General features: G+C 37.4%; 1 protein-coding gene across 7 annotated transcripts in view; it reads left to right on the top strand.

Moving 5' to 3' along the window:
- Positions 1 to 19,429, top strand: part of LOC120630101 — a 63,241-nt gene extending 43,812 nt beyond the window's left edge. For all 7 annotated transcript variants that reach the window (XM_039899253.1, XM_039899252.1, XM_039899251.1 and 4 more), the window contains exons 4-6: positions 12,646 to 12,796; positions 16,356 to 16,477; positions 17,681 to 19,429. In XM_039899253.1, the coding sequence (XP_039755187.1) occupies positions 12,646 to 12,796; positions 16,356 to 16,477; positions 17,681 to 18,865 (1,458 nt within the window). In that variant the 3' untranslated portion in view covers positions 18,866 to 19,429. The remainder of the gene's footprint in view (positions 1 to 12,645; positions 12,797 to 16,355; positions 16,478 to 17,680) is intronic.
- Positions 19,430 to 19,773: the final 344 nt, after the last annotated feature.

Below are 19,773 nucleotides of genomic sequence, written 5' to 3'. Positions count from 1 at the left end.
TCATGAGGATCGGTTAAGTAGTATTTGCATGAAAGCATAACAAACACACTTACATTCACATTTATAATATAAGTAAAATTGTATAAACGTAATACATTTAACACGTGCAAATGTATTGACATTGCTAGCTGACATTTTCACTCGGCAACGATCTCGAAGGTGTGTTGTTTGGAATGTACGTGCTATATAATTGTGCGGATCTAAACAAATAATTTAAATTGATCTTTCCAACTGTGATTTCAATGAAACGGCATCTTATTAAGCTCATATTGTACTTAGGTGAATGATATCATTTCCGAAACACACGCGGTTTTAAAATCGCGGTTTGTTTGGCCGATTTTAACGAAATGTTTGATAGATAGGCTTGGGTTCTGGAGATGGCATACGAGAACTGTAATAATATAAGTATTACAAGCAAAAATAAACTCGTTGTGCAGTTTACTAGACCACATATAATTGCTTTTTCGTTCTAGGGCAATTGTATATTATTTTATAACAAATTAACGAATGAAATCTTTGAGATGTCTCTCAATAAGTTCAATGTTTGTATAAAACGTAAGCTTATAGAAAAACCTTTTTATAATTTTAGGGATTACTAAAACGATAAAAAAACTTGGTTGTGAAATGCTCTAACTTCATAGCTTGATATTAATCTATTGTGAGACGGTGATATAAAAAAAAATCACCCGGCTCGGTTTGTTGTGGGCTTTTCTTAGACCAGGGAGCGTTTGTAAACCTCGTAGCTTTAGGTTTAAGTCGCCATTCCCTTACAAGTATGTGATTATTTATCATATATGTATGAACTCTTCATAAGTGCCTGATAGGCCTTCATGAATAAAGAATTTAATTGAATTTGAATTTGATATTTTTAGCTAAGATTATTTTTATAAAAAAATCTAAACAACGCGGACAAAGTTACGGACAACAGCGGGATATCATTAAGATGTGATAAAATGTTATCGACCACCCAAAAACTACGCTAATTTATACAATCTTTCAACCGCCATCTCAGGAAAAGAACTCCGGAATAAATAGGAATAGGTATTACTCACTGTGTAATCCTCTATCCGTCTTTAAAGTTCTATCAAAATCAGTAAAGCCTTTTCGGAGACGAGCCGTAACAAAAAGACACACAGATATTTAAAAATATATTTTTTTACAAGTAAACAATCATTAAAAGGCTGTTTTGTTGGCATTAAAAACAGATACTTTAATTTTATTTATGTAATATTCTTCGACATTTATTTGGCATTCGAAAGAGGACGACAAAACATTGCGTAACTACACAAATGCTTATAGTAATGCAAACGGTTATAAGTAGATAAGGGATAAAGTCTAGAAATCGTTTGCAATTCACACTCGGTGGTAGTGAAACTTCTGACAAATAGCCTACGAGAGATTGCGATGGATATAAAGTATCAGTAGTATTAGGACAAATATAATAATGTTTATTATTATTTACCAAGCTTAAATAATATATATATTTTTTTAATGAAAATATTTTTATCAAAATTAAGCTTAATTTGCTATACTCCGCGAAAAGCAGGAGAATCTGTGTGGTGTAATTTATAATTTCTTCAATCCTTATACTCCACACCACACAGATCCTCGGCAATACACCCTCTACGCACGTTTCGCTCCGAAACCGGAGCATCATCAGGAGATGTTGACTTTACAATGAATAATTGTTAAGTCTTAACCTTGAAAATATTTTTTTAAATTACGTTCTTAAGCAGTGATAGCTTAGTGGGTAGGACTTCGATTTCACGTTTGGGGGGCCGAGTAAGAATCCCAGCACGCACCTCTAACTTTTAGTCATGTGCCTTTTAAGCAAATAAAATGTTCATGTCTTTCACGGTGAAGGAAAACATCGTGACGAAATCTGCGTGCCTTAGAGTTCTGCATAATTTCCATAAAGGTGTGTGGAGTCCATTAATAGGTGGGCCCAGTGCACTGAGCCAGCGTGGTGGACTACGGCCTTAACCCCTTCTCATTTTGGAATTAGACCCGTACCCTGAAGTGGGCCGGTGATGAGTAATGTGGATTATATTACATGTATTATTCAGTTTCCATGGTAACTAAAAAAAAATGTGTAACGTATTCTATCATTCTGTCTTATACATTTAAATATTTGTTTCTTTATCGTTCTTTCGTTTCATAGAGTTTCAAATCACTGCGATTCTAAAGAAATTTCACATCAAAAGGTATTGTCCATTTTTTATCGGCACATACGAATGTTATGTTATATTATGTTATGTGCGTATCAGTCAATGTTTTTGTGTTTGTGCTATGTTTAAAAACGTGTAATATGAATGTTGTGAGTGTTCTTAATAAATAAATAAATGTTTGTGACGCTAACAATGATGACTGAATTTCGCAATATCAGGTAGACAATTTCAACATGCTATTATGTTTAAACGGTACAGTCAAAACGTGTGTACAATAAAAAAACATTGTTGACATAACGTTATTCACCATTGCTGCCAATATGTAACAATGGAAAAGAAATTGTCCCACTTCTATATACACTCGTACAGTCGGACGAACTCCACAATGCTCCGGTTGTTAAGTATTTACGCAAGCAATAGGTCATTTCCTTATAACAGTCGGCCGTTTGCAGAAATTAATGACCGACTATACCTAACCATCAGTTAAAGCTTTTAATATGACAGTTTATTTGACGTACCTAGACATCCTTAGAATTAAGCAGTCATATTTCAAAATAACAGTTTATTATTATTAAATTCTTTATTGCACACACAAAAACAAAACACAACAAAAAAACTATTTTAGGTGTGCAAAGGCGGTGTTATCGCGAAAGCGATCTCTCCCAGATAACCATTCGCGATAGTAGTTTTTGTAAGGAACGGGTTGGTGTGGCAATAAAAATTTCTGCCTACATAAAAATATTGCAAACTAAACTACATACATGGTATAAATTATAATTCAATTAACTGTAAAAGAATTACTATAATATTTCGTGTTTCTGTACGGAACCTGTACTTTGCAGTCTGCTGCTGTCCAGTTTATTTTACGTAACGTACTTATAAGAACTATAATAATTCTGAAACAAAACGTGAACGATATTAAAATAATACTACTTTAATGGAAGCCTTTCCTGGGATGAAAAGCCAGGTTGAAGAGGCTCAGATTCTCAGGAGGCCCTACTCACTGAGCTCACGGTCAGAAGGAAGACTGCATGCATGTAATTTTTTATTACCATTTGACTCGAAATGGTGGTACAGTGTGGCGAGACAGACAAAAGTGAGAGTGCGTCGGATAGTGAACCATCCCACGAGCGGATGTGGACCCATTACCAGCCACCTTGACCTTTCGCTGTTGCGTAACCCAGCCACGATCGTTATTACTGTCTACACGGTAATGAACTACCAATGTTTAACGTGATACATAGGTACATCCACAAAACAGCCTGTATAAAGTTTATGAATTCAGTTGTACGAACTACAACTTGATCTCCGTTTGATTCAACGAACTCAGAATTAAAGTAATGCATAGGTCCTTGAAACGGTGATAGCGCAGCTTAGCGGTAGGAGCTTGACTTCACTTTCGAGGGCGCGAGTTCGAACCTCAAACTATTCTAAGTACGTGCGTTTTAAGCAATTAAAATATCACTTGCTTAGACGGTGAAGACATCGTGAGGAAACCCGCATGTCTAAGAGTTCTCCATAATGTTCTCAAGGGTGTGTGAAGTCCAACAATCAGCACTGGGCCAGCGTGGTGGACTACGGCCTTAACCCCTTCTCATGGTGCGAGGAGACCCGTGCCCTATAGTGGGCAGGTAAAGGGTCGATATGATGAAGATGATGATGATAGGTACTTTTTAAATCGCTACGTTTTTTTAAAAAAAAAGGAGGAGGTTTCTCAATCCTGTAGTATTTTTAAATCTTTGTTATCTCAGAACTTTATCATTTAACTTGGTAAGCGATTTGGAGAATTATTGCTCGTATGAAACGGTATAGTCTCTCAGCACCTACACCTCCTGTTGATGGGCAACGGGCGGCCACCAATAGGTCATTCCCATCCAGTTTGCAGCAACAAACGACCGCCAATACCTAACATGAATTATTTTAAAATGACGGATTCTTTGACGTACCATGACATCCTAAGAATAAGAATTCCCTATTACGATTCTGTAAAAAATCGTGAACAATCTTAAGATAATACTGCTTTTAGTTATGGTAGTAGTATTAAAGCTTTAGTTTTTACCGAATGAAATCTTTGAGATGTCTCTCAATAAGTTCAAAGTTTATATAAAACGTAGCTTACGTGTAGAAAAATCCTATTATAATATTAAGGATTACTTAACGATAAAAGAGCTTGGGTGTGAATTGCTCTAACTTTGTCGATGAATATTAATTTCAAGGTGGTAACAATAAAAATTACCCTGCCAAGTTTGTTGTGGGCTATTCTTAGACCAGGGCGAGTTTGGAACCCTGGTAGCTTTAGGTTTAAGTTGGCGAACAAAGTTATCACCATCCCCTTACAATTGTGTAAACATATATATATCTATGAATGCTTCATAATTGCCTGTGATAGGCCTACATGAATAAAGAATTTTTGAATTTGGTATAATAAGCTATGCTTTATACGCCTCAGATTAGACGGCCGAGTGGCGCAGTGGGCAGCGACCCTGCTTTCTGAGTCCAAGGTCGTGGGTTCGATTCCCACAACTGGAAATTGTTTGTGTGATGAACATGAATGTTTTTCAGTGTCTGGGTGTTTATCTGTATATTATAAGTATTTATGTGTATTATATTCATAAAAAAATATTCATCAGCTATCTCAGTAACCATAACACAAGTTACGCTTACTTTGGGGCTAGATGGCGATGTGTGTATTGTCGTAGTATATTTATTATTATTATTATTATAGATTGACGGTCATAGGCCGCCACTTTGTAGGAGGTGATCCTTGTATGCCCCGCGAGGTGTTTGTCTATTCATGGGCGATGCACAGAACAACGCTGCGCCAGAGGTCAATAGCCTAAGTACAATTTGCTCGCATCTGAGGAGTCGTTTTTGAGTATGGAAATACATGAACATCAGTCTACAATGCATCCTATTCGCACTGAGATAAAGCTCAAATTTGGTTAAAATACTTTCGATCGGTCTTTGGGTTGTAAAACAAAAATCAGAAGTACAGGATTTGCGACTCTTAAACGAGTGGAATTCGTTCTATTTTACTTTGACTATACAGAGTTTAAGACTCCTCGATTGCGAGTGAGCAAACCTTGTACTAAGGCTACAGAAGAGGTTTCACCGCTATGAAAGTGAGTGCGAAGGCGAAGCGCTAAGAGCAGTTCACGTGAACCAGTTACCTTGAACTTTCGCTGCTACTGTTACGTCACTGAACGGTTACTGAATCCATATAATTAACGCGTGAAGATCGAATTAGTATTGTTTTATTTTATTGTTTTAGTCGCTTGTGGTTCCGAGTAGTGTGGCCGTTGCTTTATCACTGTGGTGTGTTTTAGGATTCAAAGCCCAAGACTGGCAAAAATTAAGAAAAAAATTGTTTTAAATAAGTTCCGACAGTTCATTGGTTTGAATGATGAAAAGAACTAGGAAGGCATATGAAGATAATATATAAATTGGAAATTTAAAAGCCCCGAGTTTAAATATAGTGACCTAGTGCGGGTACTCGATAAAATCCTGGCTACTCGTGGCTAGTTACCACCTTACTGACAAAGAAGTGCCGCTAAGCGATTTAGTGTTCCTGTGCGCGGTCGTGTAGAAACCGATTATAGGGGGATTATCATACTCCCTAACATGTCAGCCCGCTACCATCTTAGATTGCAGTCAAGGTGTAATTTAACATAACAAGTCAAGCTTAATGATTTTATGTCATGAGATTTCGCAAAGTCACGACTGTTTCGATCCAATAGTTGTAACGTCATAAAGTCTTACTTATTATTTACAGCTTAGAAACTGATGATTTTGATGAGAAACTTATAGCTGTTATAGAAATCCGAAAAAACAGGAATCCGAAACAGTCGCTGTGACCGAATACGGTTAGGATTGATTGATTGATAACTTACTTTATAATCATCGATTACTCTGTTAAAATACAATTAAAATCTTTTCAGCTGGTCTAATGATTAGCCAAAATAAACAGATATGCAGAGAGATATTTCGAAATAAACGACAGACAATTCAATTTTTTATATCCTTAGATCTATACATTTTTATGGATAGTAGTACCTCTTATAGGATGTCTAGAAACTATTTCCCAAAAGTGTAATTTTGATGGAACATCGAAACCATTTTCAATCGTTTTGTACCACCGGGGCCGCCTGTGGCGTTTAAATTGGAATGAGGAAGAGATTTGGCGACCTTGAAATAACAAAGTGTATCTTCACTTAGTCAAATAGATATAATACAAACAAATTCCCACGACTCCAGTCCTAAATGCTAGAAAAAATTGCCATGTAAATAATTTACTCTGTTTGCGATTTATTTCAAATAATTATCTCTTTTTCATCTTCAACTCAACGAACATAGTATCAGAATAAAATATGAACATTTCTTAAAAAATTATATAGCTGTTACATAATTATCAACCATCATACCTAGAAACATATTACAAAATTCAAAATTCAAAATTCATTTATTTCAAGTAGGCCTAATACAAGCACTTTTGAAACGTCAAGTCTGTCTGTGTGTAGTGACTCTACCACCTCTACAAAAATAAATATTGAAAAGTAAAATTGAAATTATGAATTTCAAAAATAATAAGTTATACCTGCCGAGTAGGTAGCTAAAATATTAGTAGGTTGCGTAGTTTTTCGAGAAATTAATGAGATGTGAGTTGAACAATGTTGGCAATTAACTTATTATAAATATTCTAGATTCAGCTTATGAGTTCAGAAAGTTCAATGTCTTCATATGTATCTCTTCTTATCTATCAATAAAACCACTGTTGGTCCTATGTACTTAACGCTCGCGTGTATCTAAAATACAGACTTCTGAGGTAAATTATATGAAAACTGATTGCAACGTGTGTATACACTTGGTTTTTATTTTTATTCATATACGATAACGACCTTGAGCTCTAATCTATTGTTTATTCAATTTCGTAAAGTGTGCTACACCAATTTAATTTTTAATAGATTTTTTTTGGTGTTATGTCGGTTTACTAGTCACGAATATGTAATTTGTTTGTGTGAACTATAAAGCGGTTAAATCAAAGTTTGCTCTACATTAGGAGGGTTTTATCCATGACAGGATGTGCCACGTCTTTGATCTAAAGTGATTGTAGACACGTGATGAATGACGTTGCGGTAGAAGACGTCCATAATAATATATATAGTTGCACTGTCAGTCTGGTAATGATTCTCGTTTCCATATGTACTTAAGGATAAAATGCAGAGAATATTAAGATCGGCTTCGTACAATTTTGTAATTATTAATATAGTATTTACGTAGATAAAATAATAGATAAAAGTAAAAAAAATAATAAAAAAAACTTACTTTGTTAAACAACTAAAAAGCATGACATAAATAAATAAATATAGGTACTACACAATACACACATCCGCGCCGTCTAGCCCCAAGGTAAGCTTAGCTTGTATTTTGGGTACCTACTGAGAAAGCTATAGTATATTTTTATGAATATAATCCACATAAATACTTAAAGATAAAGTAAGCAATCATGTTCATCACACAAACGTTTTCCAGTTGTGGGAATCTAACCCACTAATACTAATAATATCCTATTCTAATGACAAACGAAATGTCAAAATTACTTTGTTTACCATTCCTTTTTCTATAGTAGTAAGGCAAGTTCCTAGTTTTTTTTTACATTTAAAAATATTTTGTAAAGATTATGAGCAGTTGACAATTGGTCATTATAACTTAAGATAATTCCAAATCTAGCCACTAAAAAGCGTGGAAAAAAATGGCAAAAAATCGCCATGTTATACAACTAGAAAGCAAAAGCATGTTAAAATATAGAAAACTACTTTCCTTGCTACAATATAAGGGAATACGAAGAAACATATTTATCTTTTTTATATTTTTATTGATATGAGGAATTTTCATTTGGTGATACCTTTATTTTTGTACTTACATTGATTCATTAATTTCATTGTAACGTTTATTTGTGAAGAAAACAAAAACATTGTTAAACGTCCCATGCATTTGTTATTAAATAGTTTTTAAGTCGGTGATTAATGATTTTTTAAAAGGTTGTAATTCGTTGGCAGGTAATTTTACCTACTATGCAATAGTAACTCTTCCACGTATAATATCGCAATTGCACAGAACTAGGTAACCTTTTAACGTATAAAAAGATTTATTAAAGCATTACTTTATAGCTTCATTATAAACGGTTTCGAAATAATTAAATTTTCTGTAGTTTCGTTTTATGAAATGACAGTTTGCCCGCAAATATTGCTATAATATTTGTAAGAACGCTTGCATTTGTGACGTAATAGAATGTATCAATTGCGTGTATGAAATCTATTACAAACAATAAAACGCCAAGTGGGAATCATATTCAAGTTGTGGTTCGGTATATAGGTGTCCACATTACATCTACTTACTGATAGCCTAGTGGACGGCGGCTTTACTTTCGGGGAGAACGAGTTCGAGCCCCGGCACGGTGCTCCGGTGGTAGGGTCACTACAAACAGACTGACTTGACGTTTCAAAAGTGCTTATAAATTAGGCCTACTTGAAATAAATGAATTTTGAATTTTATTTAAGCAATTAACTATCCCGCAGTGCATGAATACTAAAACAAGGCTCAGATAAAACAGCGGGCGATGGAGAGTATCTGTTATATCAGAAATTAGGAGATCCATAAAATAACTAATGTTACCGACATAGGTCAACGAATCGTGATGCCGAAGTGGGCACCTAGCTCGAATGACCGATGGACGTCCGAATGTCCCAAGGTGCAGGAATACGCAGCTCCCGCAGACCCCATCGAGGTATACAGACGTCATCAAACGAGTCGCTGAAAACTGCGGATACCAAGCGGCACACGACCGTGGCATTTGGAACTCCTAACTCGAGGCCTATGTCCAGCATGTTGTGCCTGGTGGGAGGCTTTGGCGGTGGCTAGTTACCACCCTACCGACAAAGACGTGCGGCTAACCGATTTAGTGTTCCGGTGCGATGTTGCATAGAAACCGCTTAGGGGTACGACTACCATACTCCATAACAGGTTAGCCCGCTACCATCTTAGACTGCATCATCACTTACCAGGTAAGATTGCAGTCAAGGGAAAACTTTTAGTGGAATAAAAAAAAACGCATTGGACGTTTATCGTATGTTATGATGACGATGATTAAGTTTATAAAAGTTTGTTTCGAAAGAAATGCTCGCTTTAGGCTCAGTGTCCAAGCCGCCGGAAGCAAGCGGCCCGTGACCGTGATACTACGGATCCCTAAAGGTAGCAAATTACATTTTAATGATGCTCTAATGAGCGTCTAATAGCGATCATACGTAACCATAAGCTTCCTTCATGCCCACATGCTATTATGCACACGTGCATAATCATGCCGGAAGTAACCTACTCATCCTCAGTTCATTAGCGTCCCACTGCTGCGCACTGACCTTGACTGCAATCTGACCTAGTAGTAGTAGAGCTTTTTGTGACAGAGCTCGTCCGAGAATGTACTATCTATCGCCATGCTTATTTCTGCCGCTAAGCAGCATTGTTGCAATACTGTGTTCCAGTCTGAAGGGCTTAGTTGCCGGTATTACACCGGCAATGTGGCTTAACAACTTCGAATCAAAAAGTGTTATAAATATGATAAACATCCAGACACTGAAAAACATGCATGTTCATCACGGAAACATTTTCCAGTTATAGGAATCGAACCCACGGCCTTGGAATCAGAAAACAGTTTTTTCAACAGAAAAAAGCATGGCGGTAGTAGTTTTCCGGAATAGCTTTGACACTCTGCTATAAGTTTGTTGTGGGCTTCTTCTTAGACCAGGGCACGTTTGGAACCCTCGTAGCCTTAGTTTTAGGTACACTAATATAGTTATCGTTATCATCTTGCTACTATGTACACATTTTGTATGTAATGAACGCATCATAAGTGCCATCTATGTGCCTATTTGATAAAGAAATATTTTACTTTGACTTTACGAAAAACACAGGTTTTTACGCATCGATAAATCGTATGGCAGCACGTCTTTGTCAGTAGGATGGTAGCTAGCCGAAGATTGCCCATCATCTGGCGATAACTGTATATTTAAAGTTAAAAACTGTTTGGTTTTTAATAAAACAGTGTACTCTGACATTGCACCTCTGATATTGTTTTAATATTAAATCTTATTCTCATCAATTAAGTCACTTGACAAAGACCAGTCTTTTTCCCGGGAAACCTTAAACACGTGTATGAAGTTATGGACAAATGCTACCCAATTAAATAATTTCCAGTTCTTAACATTCAAGGTATAAAGTAAAGGAGATTTATTTATAACGCAGATCAAAAGTAATCAAAAGTAAATAACAATGCGTATGTAAATTACCAAATTGCTTTCAAAACCCCCATCAATACAGAAACAAAAATGAATTGTTCATTTGTGATAAAAATATCTGCCTTTTATTAAGCTAGCATTACGTTATATTGCAAAAGTGTGTCTATTAGATTGTTTGATTGTTATTAATGTTACACTCAAACAATACACAAATTTGTCACATATTCGTATACAAGATGTATGCACTTTGGAAATAGAGTAAGGATAGGTTCTTTTTAACCCAGAAAACACCCAAGCACCCAGCAAAATCTAAATAAGATTGCATAACCCACATATACGTTGTTACAATATTTATGTCTATCTTATAGATCTACCCTTCTGAATCATTGTCGCAGCCTCATTTTTATACCATTGAGCACAGACCTCCTTTCGTGTAGGAGATCAGCATCATCGTCATCAACCCTTTACCAGCCTTTCTGTGCAGATTTAGTCGCGGGAAACTACGGAAGTATTCAAAACCAGTTAGTTACTTTTCCTCGTTTCTTAATACGTGCACATATTTGTTTTGTAATAAAACAACAAGCAGACGTAGCCTAGTGGTTACTTGTTACTTGTACGATTCCAGGTACTTGTTACTTTTCGGAGTTATGAGAGTTTTAAATTAATTAGTCGGCAGTCCATTACAGTTCACGGGTCTCCTCTTGGAAGGAGAAGTTTAGGAAGTAGTCCAATACACTGGCCAACTACGAATTGATAGACTTCATATTACATTGAGAACGTAATAGAGAACACTCAGGCCTATCGCTTTCCTCACAATGTTTGCTTTAACCGTTAAAGCAATGTAGAATCTGCCTTCCTAACCGGTGGTAGAGTCACAACTAACAGACCTATTTGACGCTTCAATAGTGCTTATAAAATTGTTCCACAATGAAAATTGAGATAAATAAAAAATGTACATTAGTGCGAAAAGTTAGAGTTGCATGCTGGAGATAGAAGTTGCTCTCCCCTAAATAGCGGAGAGATACTAAATACGAAAAAATAAATATGTGGGGTCGCAGACAGGGTGTGTAGACATATAAGTAGGTCTTACTTCCAAGGTGCGATAACAGAGGTCAGTAGATGTTTCACATAAAAATTAACTAAGGTTACACAAAATGAAGGCATCCGTAGGTAATTGTGCACGCTACTATTAATATTACGGCAAACGACCTCGCTACATTTTTAAACACATACAAGGAAGCTGGATTTTGTATTTCTCACAATAATATCTGAGTAGATTAAACCTTTTAAAAAGAACGTTGATTATTATGAGGTCACAGTTGTTATTATTGTTGTTTTTTTGCATAATAGTAGCAGCAGTGTTATTTAAAAAAAAACAAAAATATACTACGACTATACACACGTCGCCATCCAGCCCCAATTTAAGCGTAGCTGTTATGGGTACTAAGATGACTGATGAATATTTTTTATAAATAACTAGCGTACCCAGCCCGCTTCGCCGGGCTAGATTTTGCTTTATTTTATTTAAACAATGAACTTACATCATTAAATTTTTAATTTAAGTCTCATAATATATTAAATCATTTATTTCTCTCCGTATTCATTCTCTTCTATTCTCTTCTCGAGCGGGTGAATATCATTATCTACACCCATGTATACCCAACAATAGAATATCATCATAGTAAATAAAAGCTGTATTTGACAGTTTTACAGTTCAAATATAGGAGTGCTCCGATCGTCACCAAACTTAACAGGATTACTCGCCAGGTCAATCCGGAGATTCCCTGAAAGTTTCATTGAAATCGGTCCAGCCATTTTGGAGCCTATACGGAACATACCCACACACTTGCCCTATTATATATTATATAGATAGATAGAAGATAGATATACATAAATACTTCTAATATACATATAAACAGTCAGACACTGAAAAACATTCATGCTCATCACACAAACATTTTCCAGTAGTGGGAATCGAACCAACGGCCTTGGGCTCAGAAAGCAGGGTCGCTGCAAACTGCGCCAATCGGCCGTCCAAATTTAATTGGAAAACGTAAGTACCTACGCTTACTGGCGAGTGGGAACCCAAGCGATGTTATATTAGTAAGCTAATGATGGTGAATATTTGCGGTAGTAGAGGCTTTCGTGGTCAGTTTTCTTTAACTAAAGGATGACTTCTCGCATTCCAGGTGTACCACATGTGTGACGGCCTGGGCCGCCAGTTCAGCTACTCGTGCCCGAACACCACGCTGTTCCAGCAACGGATGCTGGTGTGCGACCACTGGTACATGGTGAACTGCACCAACTCCGAGAGTGACTATGACGCCAACCTACTTATTGGTAAGAGTACACCTATAAGGTTAACTTAAGAAATATAAACCTAACTTTAAATATTTTTATTTTTATTTAATATTATAATTACCAATCTGTAGGCCGTTAACATAGTTTTGTGTGGGTGTTTTTGTAAGTGGGTGTGTGTGTGTTAGTGTGTGTGGGAGTGTGTGTGTGTGTGTGTGTGTGTGTATGAGTCTGTCTGTGGCATTGAACTTTATCATTGCAAGTGAGTGATAATAACTCGGAACCACGGGATTCGAAGCCACGTGATCCGTTAAACATGCTAAACACCTCACCAACGGAGGCAGTTAGAAATAAAATACGCGGTGTCAACTAAAACAACGCCATAAATTGATATCAAGGTCTTAGATAATATTTTAAAAAGGATTCAAAATTCAAAATCCATTTATTTCAAGTAGGCCTAGTTTATAAGCACTTTTGAAACGTCAAGTCAGTCTATTTGTAGTGACTCTAACACGTGCACCGGTTCGGAGGGCAATTCACGTTAATATCTGCTTTGGGCTATAAAGGCTAAAATACCACACAAGGTTCAAGTACACCAATAAAATTGGAGCATGTTAACACAAAAGATAATAACTTCAGAACAATTCGTGAATAGCTTTAAGCTGTTATAAATTGGTAGCACTATATAGCGTTACGTAGGTTTTTGTTAGCTCGCAGCCATTCCAGCTTGTTACGAGCCGTGCAGGCTAATAGCTTATTGTATCAGATAAGTGTTGCGCAACTGCATTGGACTTTCACTGCTGCTCTGATCAAATTAATCCTAATTCTAGATAAGTACCTGCAAAGATTACGCTGTTGACATTACATTATTTAATTAAACAACAACCTATTTAAAATTCCTATTAAGATGATTTTTAAATATGCCTTAGCGAAAGCATATATCCGGAGTCCGAATGGTACCGGAACTAATAAACTGAACCGTTGTGTTGCGTACCGGAAGGATAAATCGCTTAGCGGCTCCTCTTTGTCGGTGGTAAGCGATAGGTAACTAGCCATGACCGAGGCTTCCTACAAATATATTTTGTTCATTATTTAGATTGGTAGATAAAGAGTGAGACAGGTTACTTTCATCCCTGCACTCGTCCGGTGAAGTACTTACTCCTCCATGCTTATTTCTGCCGCAAAGCAGCATTGTTGCAATGCTGTGTTCAGGTCTAAAGGGCTTCATTGCCGTTTTGATAATAGGCATGAGAGCTTCACAGCTACGACCCAGGTTAATGGGACACAGGGTAACACATTACAAGGCGTGTTCCTTGCATGCCCTACGAGGGTTTGCTCTGTTAATTGGAGATGGTTTTCCATTTAGAATTTGAAAAAATTTTAAATGGAAAAAAACCTTCGCGGGCACAAGCTTATAATCCTACTAATATCCCTATAACTTACTAATATTATGAATGTCAATGTAAGTTTGTTTATTACGCTTTCACGCAAAAACTTTTTAACCGTTCCTCATGAAACTTTGTACACATATTCTTGAAAGTGATATAGGATACTTTTTATCCCGACATTAAGCTCGGTTCCTTTGGGAGAGGGGATGAAAGTGTTTGTATAATATGTGTTTAATTTTGCCAAAACTTTGTGATAAATGTAGTTGGAGAAAGAAGACAGAACTCCTCAGCGGACAGCAGCAAGCCCCTCAGTAAAGGCTTAGCGATGCTGAATACTTGAATGCCAATTGAATGCCACATCAAAATACAAAATCATACGCCGACGAAGTCGCGGGCAACAGTTAGTTTTATTATAATAATGTGAAAGTGTGGATGTTTGTTACTCAATCACGCAAACACTGCAGGACGGATTTGGATGAAATTTGGCATGCACTTAGCCTTTGATATGGAAATATAGGCTACCTTTTATTCCTTAAGAAGTTTCTGAGGGAACATTGAATTTTTTTTACGAGCTAAGCCGCGGGCAGACAGCTTTGAAATTTGGTATGGAAAAGGACATGTTCTTTCTATACTGATCTCTCAAATAGTTCCCGTGTTAAGATTAAAAATTACTAACGAGCGGTTTACACCCAATTCTGAAGTCCACGTAGACAAAGTCGCGGGTAGAAGCTCGTAAGTAAATAGTTTAATTAAACTCGTATAATTTCGAAGCACCGAATTGCTGACTTCGTTAAAGGCCAGTGCACGAGTCGATCTCGCAGCCTTGCGGGTCGGTGCCTCCTCACGATACAACCTTAATTTGCCTTTATTGTTACGCCCCGACTCAAATTCATTAGCCCGTACACGACCTATCAATCAATTTTGAGTAGATTTGCATACTATCGTAATGTAAATAAAATGACAAGAATGTAGCACGTTCACGAAGGTGCTCCAGGTAGCTACGTACTTTTAAAAATAAAAAAGATCGTCTAGTTGGACGTGCCTACATTATAATAGTCAATACTAATATTCTAAATGCAAAAGTTGTCTGTTTGTTTGTTATCTATGTTCGGCTCAACCGATGAACTGATCTAGATGAAATTTGGAACACATTTTGCTTATATTGTGAAGATGGTCATAATATAAAATTTATCCTGGTATAAAATCTTCTGGTAAAACTTAGCATTTGTTACGAACTGTTTGTGCCACTTGCGTCCAATGGGTCCCTGCAACTTTGTTGATTTAATTTACCCACCTCATCAGGGTGGCACCTACCACGCACAGCATGCTGTGTTTACCAGTGCGCGCCGCCATTCCAACACCCCAACATCCACCGGTTCTCCGATATATTATGTGCCCCGCCGATTACCACTACAGCTTCGCAACTTATTGAGCTATGTTGGTAACTCTGATTCTTCTATCAATCAGAAACTAGGAGATCCATAGATACCACGAGCATAGCTCTCTCCATCGCCAGCTGAGTGACCCTGAGTCTTCTTATGGGACCCATAGTTATCGACCATAAAATCAACAGAGAATGGGCATGGTGCTGCTAATACTACCATTTGCGATCACCAACCCAACTGCCCAGTATGCTGATTATGGGCAAACTCTCCCGTTAGAATAGGCCGTTAGTCCATCAGTGGACTTTCATAAGCTATTCATGATGAAGAGTTCCGCAATCTCTGACCGTCTGAGTGTGATTTAGCAGTTAAACTCTTTCTCGAACATAAAAGGATAAGTTCGATCAAAAACACAACGTTTTTGAATATGGTGTTAGCTAATCGTTTAGTTAAAACTATGCAAATAAACGTTTCGAGATCAGCCCGTTTTTTCTTCGTGGGGAAATCCTCATGTATACCACGGCGCCACGGGGAGGCACGGTGGTTATGTTGGACTCGTACCGGCTAAAACCCCACGGTGTTCCAACCAGTCGCCTGGTGGCAATGCCGCGGGAACGCCGTCGCACACAACCGCGACCGAGCCAGCGGCACCCCCCGTGGCAGACCCTCCCCTGAGACCTTGATATGACTCTACAAATCGCCGAAGGCGCCTTCGTCTATGCACACCTACGCTAACTTTTATGTTTCTCTATTGTTCCTTTTTTCTTTTTGTATTTTGTTTTTGTGCGTGCATAATTAAACAAATGAACAAACAAACGTTTTTTCCGTCAGGCCAAAGGGACAAGCCATTTGTGTCGGACGAGGACATGCGACAGCGCACCCCCCGTCCAGACATCCTCTCCGTGCCGCCCAACAGTAAATACTACGACGGATTAAAAGAAGCTGAAAGTAAGGTAAGAGCTCCCGTAGATAATGTTTTCATTTTCTGCCACATGACTTGAATCCTTTCAAGGCAAGAGTGTATATTTTCTAGGCAAGCGTGTTCTAGCCAACTCTTTAATAATTCTTTACATCATGCATGATCGTTGTGTAACGCTTGCCTTACACAATATCATCATCATCAGTATTATATCAATCCAGAAATCTCAGGCATGCGCAGGTTTTCTCACGAAGTTTTCATTAATAACGTTGAAGAAAGTGATATTTTAATTACTTAAAACGCAAATAACTCAGAAAAGTTAGAGGTGCATGCTGGGATTCAAGCTCGGCGCCCGAAACAGAATTCCAGCTCTATCCACTGGACTGTTATACAATATACATCCAAGTTAATAATAGGGGTACAATTATTTGTGTTGGATTTTACATAAAATCATCATATTCCCTTTAATTCCCTGCAGTCACAAGCCTTTTAGACTACAGCACGGCTAGCTTTGGGACAGTTATCTCCCTAGTGAAAGGTTAAAAATATATCCTCTCCCACAGCTTTATCAACTCTCAGAGCACTGACGCAAAATGGAAATAATATCCAAATAATATATTATGAGTATATGAGGGGTTGAACTTATCCTTTTCCATGTTCCCGTGCTTTAGCAGGTGGGACATGTTAATTATTATATCCCCTGTTAGGGGTTACAGTTGGGGGATATTATTTATGTCTTCTGTCTGTGCTGGCCGTGCAGGATAAGAATATTCATACAATTATCGACGAAGCTGTCTATAGACAGAGTACTCGTGCGCAAGTACGGGGCGAGAAAAAGATCCTCATATAGTTGGCACTAGTAAGGGTAGGTCGCTTAGCCTCTATATACTGTCGTGACGCTGTCACGATGATGACGGCATTTACAATGAGATTAAAGGCATCGAACATTGCATTATCTTTTCCTATTCTTTTTATAAAGTACTCTTTCTGCGTAACGCAACCTCGTACCGGAAAACTGAATTGCTTGGCGGCACGTCTTTGTTTGGTGGAATGGTACCTAGCCACGGTCTCCCAATAGCCCAGACCAACGATAATTCAGAAATTGCCCCTGCTGGGGATCGAACCCGTCATCTCCCGCTTATAAGAACATAACCCTCTCCACTGCGCCAGGGCGGTCGACAGCTCACTCATGTTTTGTTAGTATTGTAACTAATTCTGTATTTCTTTCACTTTTCAGTACCCATTCCACCCGGATAACAGTATTGTGGGTATTTCGGAATCGTTCTCAAGCAGTGACAACGATTTGGACAGCGACAAGCGTAACTACAGACCACCGTCGTCATGGTCAATGAAAACCAAGAGACTTCCGGTGGCTGGCATTGATACAAATGAAGAGTTTAACTTCAACAGTAAAAATCCAAAGAGACCTGGTCCCGTCGTCGAAATTAATGAAGATCATTTTACATTCAATAATAAAAAAACAACCCCCAAACCACCTACTAAGGATACCAATAGTAAAGAATTCGTTTTCAACAAACCAGATCCTGAGCAAACGTTTGAAGCAAACAGAGTTCGACCAAACATAAACGTTTCTCCACCGTCCAAGGTGTTAGTTGCTCCATTTTTACCGCCAGCTGACAGCCAATCAGAGGAGTATGAAATTGATGTAAGAATCAAAACACAAGATCCTGTAGTGAACTTCATAAAACGCTTTGATCCAAATTCCCCAGACTCTTTGAAGACAACTATGACACGGTCAGAAATAATAGATCTAAACAGACATTTACCAGATGCACAGGTCAGTTCTGAGGAAGAGAGAATCCCGCGCAAAAATAAAAACTTTGGTAACAACTTCAATGTCTTACAAAATGATAAGAAAAAAGGTTTATCAGAAAGCACTAGATTTGAAAAAGTCAATGTAAAACCCAAAACTGAGATAACTACGGAATCAAATGATAATTTAGTAGCAGTACCATCTAGAGAACTTCAGCCTCCGAAAAATGATATGACTTCATATGCATCTACGACAATGGGTCCACCAATTTACTATGAATGGAAATGGGCTGTACCAGCATTTGATTTAGAACCTCCTAAACTAAGCAATGATACTACAGCCAATGCAACTAAACCAGTGAAACCTATCAAGAGACCTTTTAGTGACAATACCAGAACCACTCCTCAACCAGTAGAAATACAACCAAGTAATACAGAGTATAATACTAGTTCGTACTTCATCCCAGACTTTGTGTTCCCATTAGATAGGCCTCACCCAGGATACGATGATGAATCAGCTCAGACCTCTTTCCAAGTAGAAGTTTCTAGACCTGGAAGAGCAAGTTATGGGGAGAACCCAGCTTGCCCTCAATGCCATCCAGCGTACCTTAACCCTGGGACTTGTGAACCATGTATAGTTAAGCGGTAACATAAAATAATTAAATTGATTAAACAATAAGATATAGCAATATATTAAGTTAATATGTCATCTACAGGTGTGCCAACTATTAACAATTCCAACTCAGTTAATTATGTTATAATTAATAAATGGTTAAATAGGGTGAACCGTAACCAACCGCGGAAGAGTTGTCTGCCGACCGAAGTTGGCACATGTGCCGATGATTATACTGATCGCACACGATGTACTTGAATTTATAAAGCCATTATTTTCAATTTCTTTCGCAAGTTCTAAGAAGGTATGATTATAGCATTCGAAAGTCTTAACGAACCTATTGAAAAGTGCATTTAATTATGCGTCGCATTAAATGAGAAGGATTTAAATAAACACAGGGTGGAAACCTTGAATTCTATTTAAAACCAGCAGAAGAATATTTCAAATACGTCGCTATAAATCATTTAATAAGAATTTAACGTCATCTAGGCCCTAATTCTCGCAAATGAATGTTAGATGAAAATGAAGAATAATTTATAGGTTATGACCTCCATTTAAGTTTGAAACAACCTGTATTTTGTGGTATCGCTCTTTCCGATACAAAAGTTTATAACTGATAACATGACCTAACCAATGCATTACATTTGCTAATTATTTTTATAAAATTTTTTTTTCGTTTTTGTTCAGAATTTACAAAATAAATTCTGCAAGCATGCAAGTATGTTAGTGGGCGTGTGTAAGTGTTTGTTTGTGCTTGAATGTGTGTGCTTTTACTTTATAATCAGATAGAGAGCTTCAGTCTCGTCGTAGATTAATGATTTTATCCAATTTGGTACCGTTTTTTCTACACCCACGATTTTACAAGCCTTAATCCAGCAGACGCATTCTATTAAAATGTCTATTTTAGTGTTTTATGATTAGGTATACATATATATTAAAAGAGA

The sequence above is a fragment of the Pararge aegeria genome, chromosome 15 (genome assembly GCF_905163445.1).
Source record: "Pararge aegeria chromosome 15, ilParAegt1.1, whole genome shotgun sequence".
In the NCBI taxonomy this organism is placed as follows: domain Eukaryota; kingdom Metazoa; phylum Arthropoda; class Insecta; order Lepidoptera; family Nymphalidae; genus Pararge; species Pararge aegeria.
The sequence above is the reverse complement of the archived record's forward strand: the minus strand, read 5'-3'. Positions and strand labels throughout refer to the sequence as shown.